Source organism: Sebastes fasciatus, chromosome 14 (assembly GCF_043250625.1).
Source record: "Sebastes fasciatus isolate fSebFas1 chromosome 14, fSebFas1.pri, whole genome shotgun sequence".
Taxonomy (NCBI): domain Eukaryota; kingdom Metazoa; phylum Chordata; class Actinopteri; order Perciformes; family Sebastidae; genus Sebastes; species Sebastes fasciatus.
Window position 1 is genome coordinate 12,746,443 of NC_133808.1, and position 20,058 is coordinate 12,766,500.

The 20,058-nt window shown below is 38.6% G+C and overlaps 3 protein-coding genes across 5 annotated transcripts in view; 2 read left to right on the forward strand and 1 right to left on the reverse strand.

Moving 5' to 3' along the window:
* The first annotated feature begins 9,470 nt into the window (after positions 1-9,470).
* otos2 (otospiralin 2) lies at positions 9,471-10,882 on the forward strand. The gene is made up of 3 exons (XM_074658601.1): positions 9,471-9,588; positions 9,872-9,946; positions 10,068-10,882. Exons 2-3 carry the CDS (start codon positions 9,883-9,885, stop codon positions 10,295-10,297), a joined length of 294 nt encoding a protein of 97 aa, XP_074514702.1. The 5' UTR covers positions 9,471-9,588; positions 9,872-9,882; the 3' UTR covers positions 10,298-10,882.
* A 2,728-nt stretch (positions 10,883-13,610) lies between these two features.
* On the forward strand, positions 13,611-18,699 carry ecrg4a (ECRG4 augurin precursor a). Its single transcript, XM_074658906.1, has 4 exons — positions 13,611-13,761; positions 16,185-16,232; positions 16,346-16,515; positions 18,262-18,699. Exons 1-4 carry the CDS (start codon positions 13,692-13,694, stop codon positions 18,409-18,411), a joined length of 438 nt encoding a protein of 145 aa, XP_074515007.1. The 5' UTR covers positions 13,611-13,691; the 3' UTR covers positions 18,412-18,699.
* A 180-nt stretch (positions 18,700-18,879) lies between these two features.
* The window catches only part of uxs1 (UDP-glucuronate decarboxylase 1), a 36,937-nt gene continuing 35,758 nt past the window's right edge, over positions 18,880-20,058 (reverse strand). For all 3 annotated transcript variants that reach the window (XM_074658905.1, XM_074658903.1, XM_074658904.1), the window contains exon 15: positions 18,880-19,660. In XM_074658905.1, coding sequence (XP_074515006.1) covers positions 19,529-19,660 — 132 coding nt within the window. In that variant the 3' untranslated portion in view covers positions 18,880-19,528. The remainder of the gene's footprint in view (positions 19,661-20,058) is intronic.

The window sequence follows — 20,058 nt, forward strand, 5'->3', positions numbered from 1 at the left end:
GCTCTATGTTCACAGACGCAAAAATGAAGCATACAAAGAAAAGAACACTGTACCTAATGTGAAACATGGAGGAGGCTCGGTTATGTTATGGGGCTGCTTTGTTGCATCTGGCACAGGGTGTCTTGAATCTGTGCAGGGTGCAATGAAATCTCAAGACTATCAAGGCATTCTGGAGCGAAATGTGCTGCCCAGTGTCAGAAAGCTTGGTCTCAGTTGCAGGTCATGGGTCCTCAAACAGGATAATGACCCAAAACACAGCTAAAAACACCCAAGAATGACTAAGAACAAAACATTGGACTATTCTGAAGTGGCCTTCTATGAACCCTGATCTAAATCCTATTGAACATCTGTGGAAGGAGCTGAAACATGCAGTCTGGAGAAGGCACCCTTCAAACCTGAGACAGCTGGAGCAGTTTGCTCACGAGGAGTGGGCCAACATACCTGTCGACAGGTGCAGAAGTCTCATTGAGAGTTACAGAAATCGCTTGATTGCAGTGATTGCCTCAAAAGGTTGTGCAACAAAATATTAAGTTAATGTTACCATCATTTTTGTCTAGGCCAGTTTCATTAGTTTGTTTTTTTAAATGATTCTGCTGAACCATAATTCAAAAACAATATCTGATTTTCATTAGTTAATTTTCAGTGAATTTTTATTTATTATTACTTTTGTCAGTTTCAAGTTATTTCAGTGACCATTGTTGGTACCCTTCCGTTAAAGAAAGAAAAACCAACGATTTTGCCTACGTCTGTACTTTACCATGACATTTTTTCATTTTTTTCCGACATACTATAAGATTACTTTTTAAATTTTTTCGACATACTATACTATGACTTTCTTCAAAATACTGTTCTATGACTTTTTAAAATTTTTCGACATACTATACTATGACTTTTTTATTTTTGTATAAAAAATGACAAAAATGACAAAAGTCATAGTATAGTTCCGAAAAAAATAAAAAAAGTAATCTTATAGTATGTCGGAAAAAAAATCATAGTACAGTATGTCGACAAAAAGCCATAGTATTATATGTCGGAAAAAAAAAATCTGAGCATAGTATGTCCAAAAAAAGTTATTGGATAGTATGTCGAAAAATAAAAAAGTCATAGTATAGTATGTTGAAAAAAAGTTATAGTATAGTATGACGAAAAAATAAGAAATCATAGTACAGTATGTCAAAAAAATGAAAACAGTCATTGTATAGTATGTCGATAAAAAGCCATAGCATAGTATGTTGAAAATAAATCATAGTATTGTATTACGAAAAAATAAGTCATAGTAAATTATATCGTAAAAAAAACATAGTATAGTATGCCGAAAAAATTAAAAAAAATCATATCATAGTATAACGAAAAAGGTCAGAGTATATTATGTTGAATTTTTTTTTTAGAAAGTTATTGAATAACGTCATTGTATAGCATGTCGAAGAAAGTCATAGTATAGTATGTTGAAAAAGATTCAGAAAAAAGTCATAGTATAGTTACAGCATGTCGAAAAGAGTGAATAAAAGTCACAAAGTCCTAGTATAGCATGTAAAAAGAAGTTCTAGTATAGTATGTCGAAAAAAAAAAAAATTCTAGTATACTGTTGTATGTCGAACAAAATCATAGAAAGTCATAGTATATTATGTTTAAGGAAGTCATGGTATAGTATGTCAAAAAACGTTTATAAAAACTCAGTTTTGTACGTCAAAAAAGTCAGATTCTCCCAAATCATAATTTCGGACGCAGTCATGAGCTTCAAGTTTTCAGAATTGTGTGTATTTTTTTTGTGTGTGGAGAAAAAGTGTAAAACAGATATTTTTCCGTGAGTGTCACCACAGACACCCAGTTTAAATTTAAATAATACTGCAAATATTTAAATATTGCAATATTTTCATCAGTGGGCCATATGCTCAATCACCATTGTGTTACCTCCTTCTGAAATAGAAAATGACTTAACAGACATTTAAGTGAAAATCTTCGATATTGCCACGTTAAACCACTGTATACACACTCATTAAAATTCATCTAAAAGCCACTAAAAGCCCTCCAATGCAGTTATATCCTACACACTGTATCTGCCAGCTGGTGTTACCAGTCTGGCTGATACTTGAGGTCACCTGAGGAGTGTTTTTGTCTGCGTCAGTCACGATCAAACCACCATCTGTCTCAGTTTTGAGCTGCCAACAGTTGGGATTTCATATCTCTATGAGAGAGAGTTGACTGAAACACCTCAGCCGCACTGTGGTTTATGTACTATATTTGAGAGCAATTACCTTTGGGATGAAAAAGTTCAATCACTATTCAGTGTTTTGGACCATTTACAGAAGGACGTCCACCTGTCACAGGAAAAATATCACAACATAACAATATTTGTTATTTTATTATTATATATTTGGCTGATTAAAAAGATGTATCCAAGAACAGAGGAGTAAATATTTTGACTTTGTAAAATTGTCACTGAAACATGTGCTAAAGTACCTTTAAACGTCCACAAGATGGAAATATTAGGCTTCTTGCATTTTCGCCTGACAGCTGCTCACATTTTCAATATCCATATCCATACTGCAAGAGCCCACAAGAGACGGTTACCAGTGGATTCAATTTCCTTTAGGGGGCAGTGGGATTATATGCTTATGCTATGTTATTGAAGTTCTTTTTTTTGCCTGTATTGCTTCCTACTGTTTGAGCAGAACTGTTTCCAATGAGCTCAGTAGAAACCAAAGAACTACTTAACGAAAGCAGAAAATTTAAATCAGTTGTCAGTTCTCTCTTGCAAATTTAATTTAAATGTGATTTGAATTTGTAAAATGTAAAGTTTTGATTTCAGTCACATTCTTTAGTAACAACATTTATTCCACTAAACCCGAGTTTTTATAGTCAAATACCATCTAAGAATACATTACTGAAGCAGCTGATCGATAGTCCAGTGTTGGTCATGTTTTTGTTTTGTTCCCTGATGATGGGCCTTGAGACTAAATGGTTGTGGATGTGAATGAATGTGAAATTTACATATGTTTGGAAAATTGTAATGTTGTTTTCGTAACGCAAATATGATGTTGTATAGTATGTACAGTACTGTATGTGATAAATGTAATGTACTTGATTTCGGACCCCAGAAAGACTAGCTGGTGCCACTGGTATCAGCTAGTGGGAATCCTTTTCAAATAAATACATTTATAGCAGAATTTTGTGAAGTTGAATTTGTGTTGAATTCAGAGTTTTACAAATTCACATTCAATTCCAATACCAAAGAAAAGTCACAAGAAAGGAAGACCACACATAAGTCATAGCTTAATTGGTTTGTTTTGTGTTACTTAAAGAGATAATGAACTAAAACACACCGAAGCAAGCAAACCAAAAGGCCACAGGGGGGAGAAAGAGACTAGCTGACTGCTACAAGGTTCTTTATTCAACATTCAGAGCATTAGTAGAGCAGCAAACAACTATTTGCTATGTAAAGAAATAGAGGATTAATGTCTAACGATACCTGAGCAGAGAATGAAGTCGCTCTCCCTATGTGTGTGTTGTAATCTGATCTTCTCCTGCCTTTTAGTTCATGGTGCTTGGGCTACTGCTCTCATTACTGCTGATAACACCGTCCCGACCTACAGGTCGTTGCGGAAGCTTAGTGCCCACCCTCCGGTCCCGTGGTCCGGTCCCCCCAGGTAAACACTGTTAGCTCTGTCAGCACTGAGCACTGTTGCCATCACTGTTAGCACCGTTAGCTGCGAGCCACCTGCTCAGCCCTCACCATGTTAAACCTGCAGTATGTAGAATATGTTTCGGCATCATTGGACAAAAGTTCCATAATAACCTTTCAGCATATTTTTATTCAAGTGCTCTGAGAGAAAACTAGACTTCTGCACCTCCTCATGGCTCTGCTTTCAGGCTTTAAAACATCTAGCCAGAAGACGTTGGCCAATCACAGGTCATTACAGAGAGAGAGAGAGAGTTCTTATTGGCTGCTCATTCAATTCAATTCAATTCAAACTTTATTGCAGACTCAAGGTCCAGATAAGAAAAAAGAAAAAACAACAACAAAAATACATTACATATAATACATTACAATACAGGAAGCACTATAAAAAGTCATGATTAAAAGATATTAAAAATATAAATATATACATACATCAATGCCTTACATATAAAGAACTATAGCAGTGCCTCCACAGCTGTGATTGGTACCGTGTAGTGCTAAATCTGATGTTAGACAACCGCAAGATGATGTCATTCTCAGAGTGATTAAGCCGGCATATAAATTTGTACATGAGATGTCTTAATACGATTTGAAAAGTATTTATGCCTGCAGACACAAACATTTCACTTGCACTGGAACATCTTGGTCTTTTTAATAATATTCTCATTGCATCATTATATCGACCTGAAGTCTCTGTAAGCTCGCTGTTTTATAGTTTGACCACCAATGGGCTGTATACAGTGGTGTACAATATGCTCTGAACAGAGACATCGTCACTCTATCTGAACACAGACTAAACTTCCGTAAGACAATGTTTGCTTGTGCGTACAACTTGCGGCATTGCCTATAAATGTCATCATCATCTCATCATGTCTTCAGTAATGAAATGTCCAAGATATTTTACATTCACTCATTCAACGGAGGCAGCTGTCAATCACTCGCAAATTCAAATGGTCAAACTAGGCAGCACTTATCAAATATGAATCAATATTCTGTTACTGTAATGCCTATTTCTCTTCTCAAATGTTTTCAGAAACATCTTGTAGTGAACTGTTTAGCTGTAAAATGAGAAAGTTTGCTCCGGCTGGTGGGCGGTGCTTGGTATTTCCTCAACTGATCTCAACATGGCTGCCGGGTCACAAACTTTCTAATTTTACAGTTAAACAGTACACTACAAGATGTTTCTGAAAACATTTGAGGAGAGAAATAGACATTACAGTAACAGAATAGTGATTCATATTTGAAATAAAAGGCAACATCCCGTGGTTAACCTTGGTTTAGGGCACACACTCCGGCTTAAAGACAGAATAGAAGCTTTCAAGGGAAGGGCATCTGGTGCTCTACACAACAAATCTGAGGCAAAACAAAACCAAAAATTAACATCAACAAACAGTACCAGACCAGGAGTCTGCAACCTGCGGCTCCGGAGCCACATGTGTCCCTTCAGCCCCTCTCCAGTGGCTCCCTGTGGATTTTTTAAAATGGAAATGAATAACTGTTTTTTGTTTACATTTTAATTTTAATTTATCATTATTGTAGGTCTATGACATGACGGTATGACGGAGTATTAGGGCCACATTGAGGAAAAAGAAATAAATTGGAGATTTCGAGAATATAGTGATAATATTACAAGAATAAAGTCATAGGTTTCCGGAAAAAAGTCGTAATATTATGAAAATAAAGTCATATGTTTCCGAGAAAAAAAAGTTGTAATATTATGAGAATAAAGTCATATTATAAAGTATTAATTTTCTTTTTTTCTCGTAAAGTTATGACTTTTTTCTCGTAATATTATGACTTTATTCTGGAAATCTCATGTTTTTCCCTCAATGTGACCCTAATACTACGTAGTACATTTGCATTTTGGCCCTCACTGCATTAGAAGGTAACACAGTTTATAGTCTAAGTATATAGTATATATACTATATACTTAGACTATAAACTGTGTTACCTTCATCCCAATGATCAAATGTTTTGCGGCTCCAGACAGATTTGTATTTATTGTTTTTGCCTAAATGGCTCTTTTGATAGTAAAGGTTGCCGACCCCTGAACCAGAAAAAGGAGGTAGTTTGAGGAGACAAAAGAGAGAGCCAGCCCAGAAAAGAGTAACAGAGACATACACTAAGTGGATGTAGAGTGGGACAGCAGAATATAAGGCCTCATAAATACAGCAACTTTACTGCAGCACTAGTTGTTACCATGCAGTGATGTACTTACAACATAATGGCTCCTCTGTCTCGCTCTTTACATTTATTTTCTTTACCTTGTTCAGTCCTTATTACATCTCATCTTACTGGACCCGTAGCTGCATCACACGTTCACATGATGTGCTCCTATACGTACACTTTACACTAATGGAAATGCTTTCAACTTGTCTTTTCAGTTACATTTATTCATCTTCTCTCAACCCCAGGAGGCTTCTTTCTTCAGAGATAAGGCTGGAGAGTGGAGATGTTCTGTATTTTTCTTATTGTAAGCAAATCTCCAAAACCATCAATGAATTTATCCTACTCACAAGTATTTCCTGTGCTGTCAAAGCGTATTCCCCTGTTGGGATGCAGCTAACGGTTATTTTCATTATCGATTAATCTGCAGATTATTTTCTCGATACATTTTTTGTTCCATAAAACATCAGAAAACAGTGAAAAACACAACAAAATATAACATTTTCTGTAACGTTAAGACTAAGAAAAGCAACAAAAACATTTGAGAATCTGGAGCCATCATATGTTTGGCAGTTTTGCTTAACAAAATGATTTAAACGATTAATCACTTATCAGGATGGTGATATTTCTGTTCTGTTTCAGATTCAGATATTATTTCTTGTCAAATATTAGATACTGGATGCTACTCTCAAAATTATTAAAATGTAACAATCTGAGAAGAACAAATCAAACTTGGGTCGAACTGCTCACAATTCATGTTCACAAATAACCCGTGACAAGTAGACACTGACTTGTTTTAAGGGTTCACACCAAAAAGGATGCACACATTTGAAAATGGACACTGTGCACTGTATATTAAATCATAATGGGAGAAGGAAGGATCATCATATCTGAGGAAGAATGGACAACAATATGGACGTATCAATGGAAGTCTACCAGTTCACAAAATTAAAAGGGAGTTTAGTTGGACAAGCCTGGTAAGGTATTTTATTACACCCTTTCAGAAATCCCACTATGATGATAACTCCCGGTTTGCATCATTACCATGTTTTCTGGCATTGTCTTACAAGATATTTTCAGATGTCATGTGCCCATGGAGGTTAAGACCTTATGTTTTGGACTAATACCTCAAGATTGGTTTAAAAAAAATCTTAAATATATTGGTGGTAGAGGGTAAAAAAGGCTCTTACGAGGAAACGGCTGGGACCCAGCTTTAAATGCATGATTTGGTCATTTAGATAACGGCATATGTTATATCATAAATAGGAATTATTTGTATCACGTTGGGAAAACTGGGCTGACGATGTAACGCCCCATAAGCCAAAAGGAAAGATCACTCCGTAATATTTTTTCCAGTTTACCTTGTCTTTGTGTTCCTCACAAATCTTAAAATGGGGCATTTCAGACAGACATAAATTGGTGATGTATCACAAACTGTAAGGCTCATACTCATCAGTCTTCACTGTACACTTATCTATAAAGCCACCTCATCTCTGAAAATCTATTCGGCTAATTTATATCAGCAGTTCTGTACTGGACTAAATAAACATTCATGTATGCTGCTCTCTCTGCCTGTACATGTCAATAGTCAGATCTATTCTCATCTAAATTGAAAAATGTTGTGAATTCAAATCATTGCTTCAGGACATACAGTACGTGTTCTCTCCTCTGGCAGTATAGTTAATGTTTTAAAACGGTCTAGTTTACTTTTATGGTTAGAGACTCCTCTTTGGTTCTTTTAGGGCACCATTTAGGTTGTTTCTAGGATTAAATATTTTATCTGATTGCATCAGAAATGTTTTTAATTTTTCAGTTTTAAACAATAATGTTTTGGTATTGTTTTGTGTTATCTGTCATGTTATTTGCCTGAATCTTACTGGTAATACTGCCTTTCTTGGCCAGGACGCTCTTGAAAAAGAGATTTTTAATTTCAGTGAGGCCTTACTGGTTGAATAAAGGTTAAATAAATATAAACTGTATTAAAGCTGCAGTGGGTGATTAAAAAAGTTATTTTTATAAACAGGTCACTATATTGTGACAGTAGTGCATGAGACAGGTAATCAGAAAAAAAACAATGTGTCTCTGTGTCCTCCGGTGCTCCTAATGGCATCTCCAAGATTTCACAGAGCGGAGTAAAACAACCAATCAGAGCCGAGCTGGAGCCTGCCTTCTCTGAGCAGCTGTCAATCACTCGCAAACTCCGATCAAACGGTCAAACTAGGCAGCGCTGATCAATAATGAATCAATATTCTGTTACTGTAACGACTATTTCAAATGTTCTCAGAAACATATTGTAGTGTACTGTTTAGCTGTGAAATGAGAAAGTTTGTTACCCGGCAGCCATGTTGAGATCTGTTGAGGAAATACCAAGGACCGCCCACCAGCCGGAGCAAACTTTCTCATTTTACAGCTAAACAGAACACTACAAGATGTTTCTGAAAACATTTGAGGTGAGAAATAGGCATTACAGAAACAGAATATTGATTCATATTTGATCAGCGCTGCCTAGTTTGACCATTTGATCGGAGTTTGCAAGTGATTGATAGCTGCCTCCGTTGAATGAACAGCCAATAGGAACGCTCTCTCTCTGAAATGACCTGTGATTGGCTAAAGTTTTCTGTCACGGGCTAGATTTTTTAAAGCCTGAAAACAGAGCCATGAGGAGGTGCAGAAGTCTAGTTTTCTCTCAGAGCACTTGAATTACAATATGCTGAAAGGTTATTATGGAATTTTTGCCCAATGATGCCAAAAACATTCTGCCTACTGCAGCTTTAATATGATGCTTACAAATGCCCCCTTCACTCCTGTTTGACTAATATTTGGCAAAAAAAACAAGCTGCTTTAGCATTATTTTAACCTTTTCTTTAAATTAAACTACATATTTGTAAGCCGTTTTTAAACATGTATTTCTTCCGTAAGTTGACAATAAGAAAAATATAGAATAACACCAACTTAGTCCTTTACACCTTCACTGACAAAGATCATCTGTACTTTGTGTGTGGAAGCTGACAGTAACCAAGTGTGTGAGGTTTGTCCTGAAAGCACAACAGAAAGACACAGCATGGATTCAGTAATAACCCTTCCTCTCTCTGCCGATGTCCTCAGAGAGAAACAAACATCCACAGAACAGAGAAATTGATGGTCAAACAAAAAAAAAACTGACAACTAACTTCAGTCCCTGTGGCTGATGATGTAGTGTTGGTACGTTCTGTCTGGATAGGAAGTGTGAAAAGTGCCTGGTACATACTTCTTTTTCATCTGCTTTCATCCATGTTTTCTCTCCTCTTTTCACCTTGAGAAAAACAGCAATATTATTCAATGCAGCTCAAGGCGAAAAATCTCACACTGAGCTCCTGACGGTTTTGACAACAACATAGTTAAATATATATCAAGTAATTAGGGAGTTAAAGGGCCAGAGGCTGGATCCAGATGTGTCCACTCATTTTAAATCACCTTACCTTGCCTGAAAACACAACATCTTAACAAAACATTATTACATTTTTACACTTTGTGGCAAAAAAAAAAAAAAAAAAAATGATGATAAATTCCTCTGTACAAAGCAAATGGACATGAGAGGTGTGAAAGACGCTCAATGACGTGCTTTGGAGGCAGGCAGGTGGAAAGAGGCAATATGTGAAAAACAAACATGCCTACTTCTAATCCAGATGCAGTCGTCCTCCTGAGATCAGTCTCATACAGAAGGACGAGGGACAGGACCACAAGCGTAATCTCCAACTGATCCGGTAAGATAAGACAGAAGATGATGTTTGGTGAAGCAAAGATGTTCTTGACACATGCATTTTCAATTTTAGCCGGCATGTTTTTTAAAGGGAATGCTGTTGTCTTGAATATTATATTCCATCTTTACATCATGTTCTACACAATCTGGTGATGCTATATGCACCTGAATTCACACACACGCACGAACGCACACACACACACACACACACACATATGTATTTCACTTGCAGACTGCAGAACAAATTACTTTTTTCCAGGTCAAGCCTTCTGTGTTGTGTCTTTCAGTTGCTGAAAGCATGCAAGCTCTGTACATGTCTGTGCTGCTCTATTTTCTTCTCCTCGGCTTCCTGCCCCCTACAGGTATGTCAGCAAGTCATTACAAATGAATGGACTTGACAATGTAATATGCAGTAATCCTGAAATGATGGACAGGGTGTGAAATAATGTTCACACCTCTTTCTGTCACTGTCTTGTTTGACAGGAGGAGAAGAGGAGAGCGACGCAGCCGGCAGCAGAGGGGAGAGGGAGAAACGAAGCCTACCCTACTGGGGTATGTGGTCGTCAGATTTTTTCGGGTGGTTGGAGGAGCTGCAAGCCCAGGCAGCTCACCACGGGATGCAGGACCTGGCTCGTACCTTCTGGGCTCACTTCCCCATCGCCAACGAGCTGGGCTACGATAGTCCCGAGTCTGACCCTGAACATGAGGAGTGAGGGAGAGGAGAGACAGGGTGAAGATTGAAGAGTCTGAGGGGCGAGAAGTCACCTTTAACATGTGGTTAGATGTAGAAGATGTTCACTAGTTTGGAGACTTGTGATATTTTAACAATTTAACAAACATTTGGTTAATATTGACTTTTGTATGTATAAAAATAAAAACAATTGCATATATTTTCAATTTCTTTATATAATTTTTTTTTTTTTTCGTCTGACCTTTTTAAAACCCAATATGGTGAAAAGTATTGATGTAGTAACCCTTCCCTTTGCCACAACCTGGGCTTGCACAAACAAATAAGGACGTATTTAATGTTTTACATGTTTTATGGATTGTGCATAAACAATTATATATTTCTTTTGTTTGCCAAAAAGCCACAAAGAAATGAAAAGTATGTTATCCAACTTGCACAGTGACATTATGTGTCCCATAAAGTCTCTGTTAAAGTCAGATGTCCAAATAGACATATTTAGGATAAAATCCTTTAAAACAGTTTCAACAAAACTGAACATTATTATCTTCACAGATTTATTGCAGGCCTCTTTTATTAGACTGCATTAACCTTAGATGTACCTAATAAACTGGAAACTTATTGTATCTATTGGCATGTCTGCACTGAAAGCGGAGGTTTGTGTTACGATCAGTGATTGGTGGACCCAAATGCAGACACAGACTCAGAGTAGAGTAAATGAAGGATGTATTTTAGGGACCAAGGGCGATGAGGATGGTGAGAGGTCGAGGAGAGGCAGCGGAGGCGGAGGGTGGCGGGGCGATGGCGGACAGCAGGGGGTGAGCTGAGCTGAGATGAGCCGGGCAGGCTAATGAGAGTGAGAGCGTGGCTGGTGTGATAGCTCGGGGTTATGGTAACAAGCTGGTGAGGCAGGCAAGCATGGGAGTTGGAGGGTAATGATCCTGGCAATACTAGGGTCATACAAGTTCAGGTAAATCAAGGGTAAGTTAAGGTAAGTCAAAAAGCACAAACAAATAACTCTGATTGCACAAAACAGAACGTCCAACTACCACTGTGGTTGCAACAACGATAAGGCAAAGAGTGAGTGAAGAAAGTGGGAAAGGGTTAAAGTTGTAAGACAAAAACATGGACAACGCCGTGGTAACGACCTGTCAATCACAAGGTAGCCACGCCCTAAAGCATACCCTGCTTTATGGTCTATTTGACTCTAAATGGGACAATAATTTGCTAAATGAACATCATGCTGTATTGAAGAAGACTTTAAACTAGAGATTGAGACCATAAACTCATGTTTACAATATTTACTGAGGTAATAAATCAAGTGAGAAGTAGGGTCAGACTTCTTTTTGCAACCAGAGGAGTCGCCCCCTGCTGGCTGTTAGAAAGAATGCAAGTTTAAGGCACTTCAGCGTTGGTTTCACTTTTCAGACCCGAAGGTAGCCCACTGGATGGAAGGCAGGTTTGGGTAATCAGCAGTAACTGGAAGCCAGGAGTGTGTCTGTGTGACTTAAGACCACTTCAGACTGATCAATCCAGGTCAGTCCACCGGTGGATGAGCTGACCTCTTTTCTCTTCTATGCCCAGTGTGAGTGTGTGAGAGCTGGAGAAAAGTAGTCTTCATAAAGAGGATGTATATAGCCACTTTTGTCAGAGCCTGAACGATGAAATAAGGAAAGCAAGAGTTCACAAATGTATTCATCCTCTCTCTCTGTATTCTTCACCTGTATTCTTCTGCCTTCCACCTCTTTCCTCTTACCGTCTTTTGTGTTGCCGCTCACTTCACCTTCTGTCCAAATCCATCATGAATGTCGTGCAATCGTCTGGCAGCCTCTGGGTTTCCTGCATTCCAGCTCAGCCTGTGAGAGACAGAGAGACTGTTTGTACAGTAGTTCCAAACTAAACACTTTCACTCTCCGACACACACATTGATCGTATTACAAGTTCAGTGAGAATCTCTGAATGAAACCTCTATAAAGTAACAGTTTATCATCCAATCTAGGATCAGAAAAGCTGTAACTGTTGATGAACAATAAAACACAATCTTCCCTTTACAAATGAAAATTGAATTTATAAGAAATAAAAGACCCCCTTGCTCGATTTAATGCACTCAGCGGTTTGCAACTACAGCCCACACACTTTAATAGGCTACTCTATCAAAAAGTAAGCACAACTACAAGCCAAGTATACCTTTCTGTAGGCCTATAAGGCAAGAATACTTAGACGTTTCTGTTTACTTGTTAGTATAATCCAAGTATAATTAGACTCTTCTGTATACTTGTCAGTATGAGCCAAGTATACTTATGTATACTTTTGTTAAGTATATCTCTGATAAGTACATAAAAAGTAAACTGAAAGTATACTCTCTTATTTTAAGTTTAAAAGGAGTATACTAATAGCACACTTGAATAAACTTATTTTTGTTTTGGTAAGGGTACTTGGTCTGGTATGACCAGTTGCTTATGGTTACAACACCCGAGTTCTAAGCATGATCAAGAAATCGAGGTAAGATAAAGTGCACGCTAAGTTGAGATGTAGCACTGGGGGAAGTGGATAACAGCGGTATCTCCCTGGGCTAAATGTTTTTAATTAATAACCCAAGAGGGATGTTTAGCTGGTGCTTAAATTATAAAACAATTAGACTGAGATAGTTGCTGCATTCAGCTCATTTCATGTGCAGCATCGTACTTTAATCTCACTGCAGGACTGAAAAAAAGCCTTTTGAACATACCTGGCCGATAATGAGACTCACTCTGCCTCTCATACATAATTGGCTGAATAATTGATGTTTTCCACAAGAGCAAAGACATCCTTAGATGTTGCACTGTCAAATGAATTTTAAGTAGGTCTTGCTACCGTCTAGATTTCTCCTCGGTTATTTTAGTGTCCAGTCAGAAAAACCTGCTGTAATAAATACTTCAGAGACACCTTCAACATGCATACAAATCCAGAGTTTGTGAGATTGAATTACTGTGCACAATTTACATTAATTCACCTCAGACAGTGCAATCATTTTTCTCATTAAGTGAAAGCAGTATTTTTTTGTAGCACATTTTGTACCACAATAACCCGCTTCAGAAATTGCAAATTGCAATTCTTAGAAATCCTGAATATCTTTGACAAGCCACATTCTTCAGGTACAAAGGAGCTCTGCTCTTTATTCCTTCTCACTGCTGCTCGAGTGCTGTATATATGGGGGATGGAAAAGTACCTGGGACACACATGAAAATTCATTTAAGAGCGGAAAATTTCCCAGTTTCAGACTTGTTGCTGTAGGCGAGGAAATAAACGACATTCCACCCCCATAGGCCAGTTTTCCATTTGGAAAGTCTGGGTTGCCGCCCACTCTTCCCTTTGGTGTGCAGCAGTTTTATGCACAGTTGTTGCTTTTAAGCAGCTCTGTAAAGACTCTGAGCGAGTACAAGATGGCATCTCAGTGGCTTTATATGAGGTTAATAGGGCTGGCTATATTGCTGACACTCTTTGCTCTTAGAGGTGAGATCAATCTTGCTCTTTTCTTCTGCTTTGCTTTGCTTTGCTTTTTTTTTTTCTTTGTCCACACTATTCTGTCCTTCACCATCTGGTTTTGTACTGTTGTGGTCGTTTTAAAAGCATGAGCAGATAAAAAAGAACAGTAACTGCATGTCAGAGTGTGTGGGGTGTTATTCAATAGAAAGTTTGTTCTTAGAAAACATGAAAAGGAAAAAGCAGACACACGCACCGGAGGTAACTTTGATAAGGAAAATGGAAATACAATAAAGAGAAAATATGGACTCTTAAGAGAGCAAATTTAAAAGGCCATATCAATAGCTTTATCCTACTCACTTTGAATCAGTATAATCTACATTTCTACTGACCTCTTTTCAAAGCATAACATACATTTGTGTAATTATTTATTAATTTAAATCTACAACCTACAAAGACTTTAGAAAACTTAGTTGAGATGGGAAATCCATCACAGAGAACACCACGTCTGCCTGTGTTATTGTCTAAATGACACATGAAATTACTGCTGTTATGTTTATTTTATTTAGGCTATTTATTTATTTGTTTAGCCTATTTGATGTGGGACAGAGCATGTTAATGAACATCGGTATGAAAAATACAAGATTCAAAACATGCCGGAGTTAGCAAGAATGCCAATTTATATCCGTAGTCCCCAGGCAGGTAACAAAAACAGACAGTGAGAATATACAATACACAAGTAGATATAATAGAATGTGATAATGCAGTTAAAATGTAGGCAAGATTCAATCACAAAGCATGCAGGGTTAATGGAAGGGGCCATTGGCCCCGCAACTTTACGCCCCTGGTCTGAATTAGCGTCGCAGCTGTGTGATCCCATTGCAAGATGGTCTCTAGTAACACTGAATAGATAGTAGTAGTGGCGTCTCCTGAAGACTATGTGCATAATTTGATCATTAAATCAGCATGTTTAGCCAGTATAATGTTTACCATGTTACCATCTTAGTTTAGCGTGTCATCATGACATCATAACAGCTGAAGCTGATGGAAATGTCATTAGTTTTGAATGCATTTAGTCATAAACCAAAGAACTGGACTATATGAGATTTCGACCTGATGAAAGCGCTACATAAAGGACATGAATGTCTGTACAAAATTGAATGGCAATCCATCAAATCCTTGTTGAGACAATCCATTGAAATCCACAAACCTCATGGTTGCCCTCGAGGAAAAGTTGGGGGGATCACCAAAGTCAGTAGGAAAGACCATCTGGGGGCCATGAATGTCTGGAAAAGATTTCATGGTAATCCTTCAAACAGTTGTTGAGATATTTGAGTCTGAACCGACTGACCGACCAACAATTCCATCTCTATAGAGCCATGCATTACATGCATGTAATACATATGATAAGCTGATTAATGCAGCGTTGCAGATGTGGAGGGGTTCATTACTTTCTAATAACGGCTGTTGGAGAAAATGCAAAAGCTCTGGAAAGAATGACTCCTACTGTGCATGTCGTGGAAAGACTTCTACAGTAATGAGAGGAATTATTCAGGCATGTTGTTGTTCATAGCTCATTTGAAACAAACTGGAGAAAAAAACCACATGCAAGCTATTTACTCCAACTCTATCCTTCCACTTTTTACAGCACAGTATTCTGAAGTAGGTTTAGCTTAGACAAAACCTCAGTTTCATGTTTTAACTCCTCAGAATAACAAATTAATTAAACCCCTCTGAGACTAAAGGAAACATGGCCTGGATGTGGCGAAGGATTTGTGTTCTGAGAGAGCAGTCAATTGCCACTACAAGCGTTTCACAAGGTTATCTGACTGATCTGGCGGTGTGCAGCGAGGTACAAGTACAACTCATAAGTGCACACTGTCTATATGAATGTTCAAGTGTAGCTTTAGTGCTCCAGAGGGAGAGAAGAGCAGCAGGAAGGAGGACATTGTACATATATTTACATGCAAATTTGGCCAACAGCGAGTTTCATTGGATGTGTGTTGGCAACCTCATTTAACCACGCTCAATGATATTGACATTTGCATCTAGAATAAATAAACAGAGAACAAACTCATTCATGAAATTGGTTTATGGAACGGAAATGGGGAAAAGTGTAAAACTACTGAGGCTAATCAGAAAATCTGCTGCAGTGCAATTATTAGAAATGATTTTTCTTTATTTATAAAATGGAGCTAGAGGTCGAACCATTTATGTATGAGTAGCCTGTCTTATACAAGTAGAGAGTTGGTCTTAAAGATTGGCCATTAAAAATCACCTGTATTCTGTTTGCCCATAACTGGGCAACTGGGCAAACAAAACCTATTTTCACTGAACAGAAACATTGTGACTTTAGAAATGAATGACAGCTGATTCAACTATTATTTATCAACTTACCTGACATGAAGAATGGAACTGCAGCTCAACAGCTCTCTGTCGACTCTCCTCAACAGATGCATCCAGTGACAGCAGCTTGCACAAGATCTTAAGGAAAAGAGATGGTAACATTTTACTTAACTGTATGATCATACTGCTGTCACAAAAATCAACTCCAGTGAAAGATGTTTTGGAAAATGCCCCTTTAATTCTTCTGCCCGATTGTGCTTCCATCCAGTGGCAGGAGCTGGTACTGTCCCTTCAAAGTCCTCTGTTGCCGTCCCCTCGTCCAAGGCTCAGGAGTTCCTGGCGAAACTGAGCAGAACCAAGAGGCAACTTTGGGACCGCAGTAGACCAGACGTACAGCAGTGGATTATGCAGTTTATGTACATGGGATTTGATGAGCAGGTGGGGTGTCGTTTAGATTTCCTCTGTACTCCTGAAGTCTCTCTCGCACACACACACATACAACAAAAACAGAAATCAATCTCCAGTGGAGCTGTCAACATGACTGGGATTCTGCGAAACAGAACTGATCCACATAACAAAAAGAGTACGTAGATATACTACCCTTTTACATGAGGTTTTGAGGAAGAAAAGAACACACAGAACAGCAACAGAAACAGTCTTACCAGTTTATCTCTTACCAAGGATTCATGTTTAGTTTGCCTTCAACAGCAAATGCTACCAATATTTTTTTGTAAAAATCAGTTGTGACCTGGTTCACTTGTATATTACCTTAGAAGACAACAAGACATTTAGTGTTTCATTTCCTCAAAGTTGGGGAATTTTGGCGAGACAGATTAGAAAATAGCAGTCAAAATCAAAGCAGCAGAGGCAGAGATTTTCAGACTTTTAACCCGTAGCAGTATGGGTAAAGAATGCACCTCGTGTCTTTTGTTGGACCATGTCCCGAGTTTGTAATGTTTCTGTTATGGAGATCATTTTTGGTAATGCAAGCGCAACATTTTATATAAATAAATAAAGGCCCCAAAAAACATTTTTCTAAAGGTACGGTCACACATGCGTGAATGCAGGCGAGTGACCATCGCCTGCCGAGGTTCATCAAAGTTGAATTTGCTTTGCAAACGAAAGCAAATTCGCCCCTTTGCTCACATAGACCGCAAGTGAACCGGAGGCGAATGTTAATTTCGTGCATGGATGAGGGTGCCTTTAGTCAGCTTCTTACTATAAGCAATGGGGTCCAAGTGTTTTGTTATTTCATATTTCTTTTTGTGCTGTTTCCTCACTGGTTTGGAGTGGATGGGCCTCAGTTGGAAAAATGTGTTGTTACATACTTCCGTGCACCAATCAGGGCTTAGCAATGTTTGAATATAGATTTGTTGACACCTGCGGGGTTGTTTGCTGCTGTTGCCGGACAACTATCAATCAAATCTTATCAAACCACACCGTCACAATCTGAAGAGGCAGATTTGTTTTTTTAGTGTTAAAATCTTAAGGGGGCTTTAAACTTGGCTTAAAAGATAGACAATGCAAAAAAACACAAATAAGAAACACAAACACAGATAAAACAGACAATTTAGTATTCTGGATTTTTATATTTCTCAAATATGTGGATGACAAAATCGTGGAGTGACGAAGCTGGTGTAAACTGTAGTCTTGTCTGATATCTATAATCTTTTTCAAAAGGCACAGTTATCCTCACAATGTTGCCGTCTGACTGGCTGAATGAATAAATACAAACGTGGAACTGACTACATGAATCCCCACGAACAGAGCCAGTATCAGTTTTCTTTCAGGTCAGTGACTGTCATGTAGAATTCACCGGAGACCGCAAGGTATGGAGGCAACAGATAACAAAGAGCAGAAAAAAAGGGAGCAGAGTGCACAGAATTATCCCCTCACAGCCACAACTGACAGCATTTCAGTTTCAGCCAGTGTAGCATTAATTCTCACACAAAACCATTCCCGACACCTTGTATGTGCCATTTGCTGTTGCGTCCTTGAAAGGCCAACGCTGTGGAAGCATTGGCCTTTTCAGCGTTTGCCTTTCATGCATATCTATTTGCCACAGCTGTGCCTGCTGACACGTGTGTGGACACCTTATCAGCTGCCTCTGTGTCTTATTAGTGTGAGATCTGTTGAGGCTGCGTTCCCTAAGGAGTCACATCTGTGGTGTGTTTTCCTCCCCAGAGGCTGGAGACTGACCTGTCGTACTGGATGGACCAAGCTCGCTCCACTAACCAGGGGCGTCAGCACCACTATGACGAAAACGCCGCCATCGGACCGCGTGACCCTGGTTCTTACAGACACGGAGCTAATGTCAACTACGACTACTATTAACCGTGTCAGTCTCTTGGTTTTACATCTGCCAGGCAGCTGTCAATATCCAAGTACTCCACAGCCGCTCTGGCAGTATAACCAGTATAACCCACTCTCAACTGTCTCTCACTATTCCACATATTAGTTATAGAGCAGAGGCGATGTTCAAAAACACAATTATGTGTGCTACAGTATTTACATTTTTACAAGTGAGGCAGCTGATTTGTATGAATTACTGTTAAAATCTGATGTCTGGCTCTTTTCTTATAGATTATTGTAAATAAAGATGTGGCTTCGTAGTTCGTACTACCTAAGTCTCCTGCTTTTTTACTTCCACTAAACAACAATTGTAGAAACGTCTCGCACACGCACGCACACACACACACACACACACACACACACGCACACGCACACACGCACACACAATCACACTGACTCACACACTCACACACACAAATATCGTCTTCCCTAATTATATCATACGCAAAATATTGGAAATATTTTATTAAAATAGCATCTTCATTTGAAATTGATAACGCACATCCTGAAATGAGATTTCACAAAGTAGAACACAATGACGTTCTGATAATCACGTAATGATGCTGTAACAGTCTTTCTAGAGGATTTGCCCGTTCCTGCGTGTTGACACGCCACTGATAAGAGGACAAATCATCCAGTGGAAAAACAAAGTCAGGTAGCTCATCTCCTGAGAGCAAACAACAAGAAACTGATCAAATAAACACGAAGCACTGATGCACAGTTTGAGCTGTGTGCAAAATTCTCACGTCTGCAATTTAAATAGCAAAAGCACAAATTCACAAAAAAAAAAAAAGGAAGGCTGGGTTTCAGATTTCTTGCCTCAAAAAAAAAAAGTTTTTGATTCGAACTTGTCCATCCAACACGCAAGCTCCGGTATGGAAAGCCGTTATCCCGCAGTGCAGCTGCAGCTCCAACTCAAGGCAACACAACACTCTTTTTTAAAGAGAAAGTTTTCTCTGCTTCTCAAAAAAAAAGACACCAATTCCCAGAGTGCTCTACTCCAGAGTGTATTTCAGAGAGTTGCTCTTCAAGGGTTTCTCTGAGGAGTCTTAACATCCTTTTGGTGTTTTCGGGAGAGTCTGTGGTGGGAAACCTGACCTCAGTTGTGTCTGGGTCTTCCTTTCTTCATGCGGGCGGCTTTAGGTTTGGGGATGTACTGGTTGTTGGCCTGGTGCTCCAGTTCCCGGCTGAAGTACTGGATGGTTTTGTTCAAACCTTCCTCCAGGGGCACCTGTCCACACAAGACACAACACATACAACATTAAGGGTGCTTTCACATCAGGGACCCGGGCCCTGATCTCAACATAAACAAATACACGTGGATGATGACACAAGTGCACCCGGGTACGGAACAACTTTACTAATGTGAAAGCTGAGCGGTGGGGGAGTGGAGATGGAGCGTAATATATTAATATATATACTAAATATTTAAGGCAGTCATGTAGTCCACTGCTAATGGTGATATATTGATGGAGCCTGCTCTCAAAACACAGCTGAACAATGTGTAATATGCTATTACTCTTTAATTCAGCCAATAACATTTTTTGTAAATTGTGAAATAATTGTCTATCTAAAGACCTCATGTATTTCAGAGTTTGCCCTGCAGTTAAACTAAGTCAATCTTTCTTA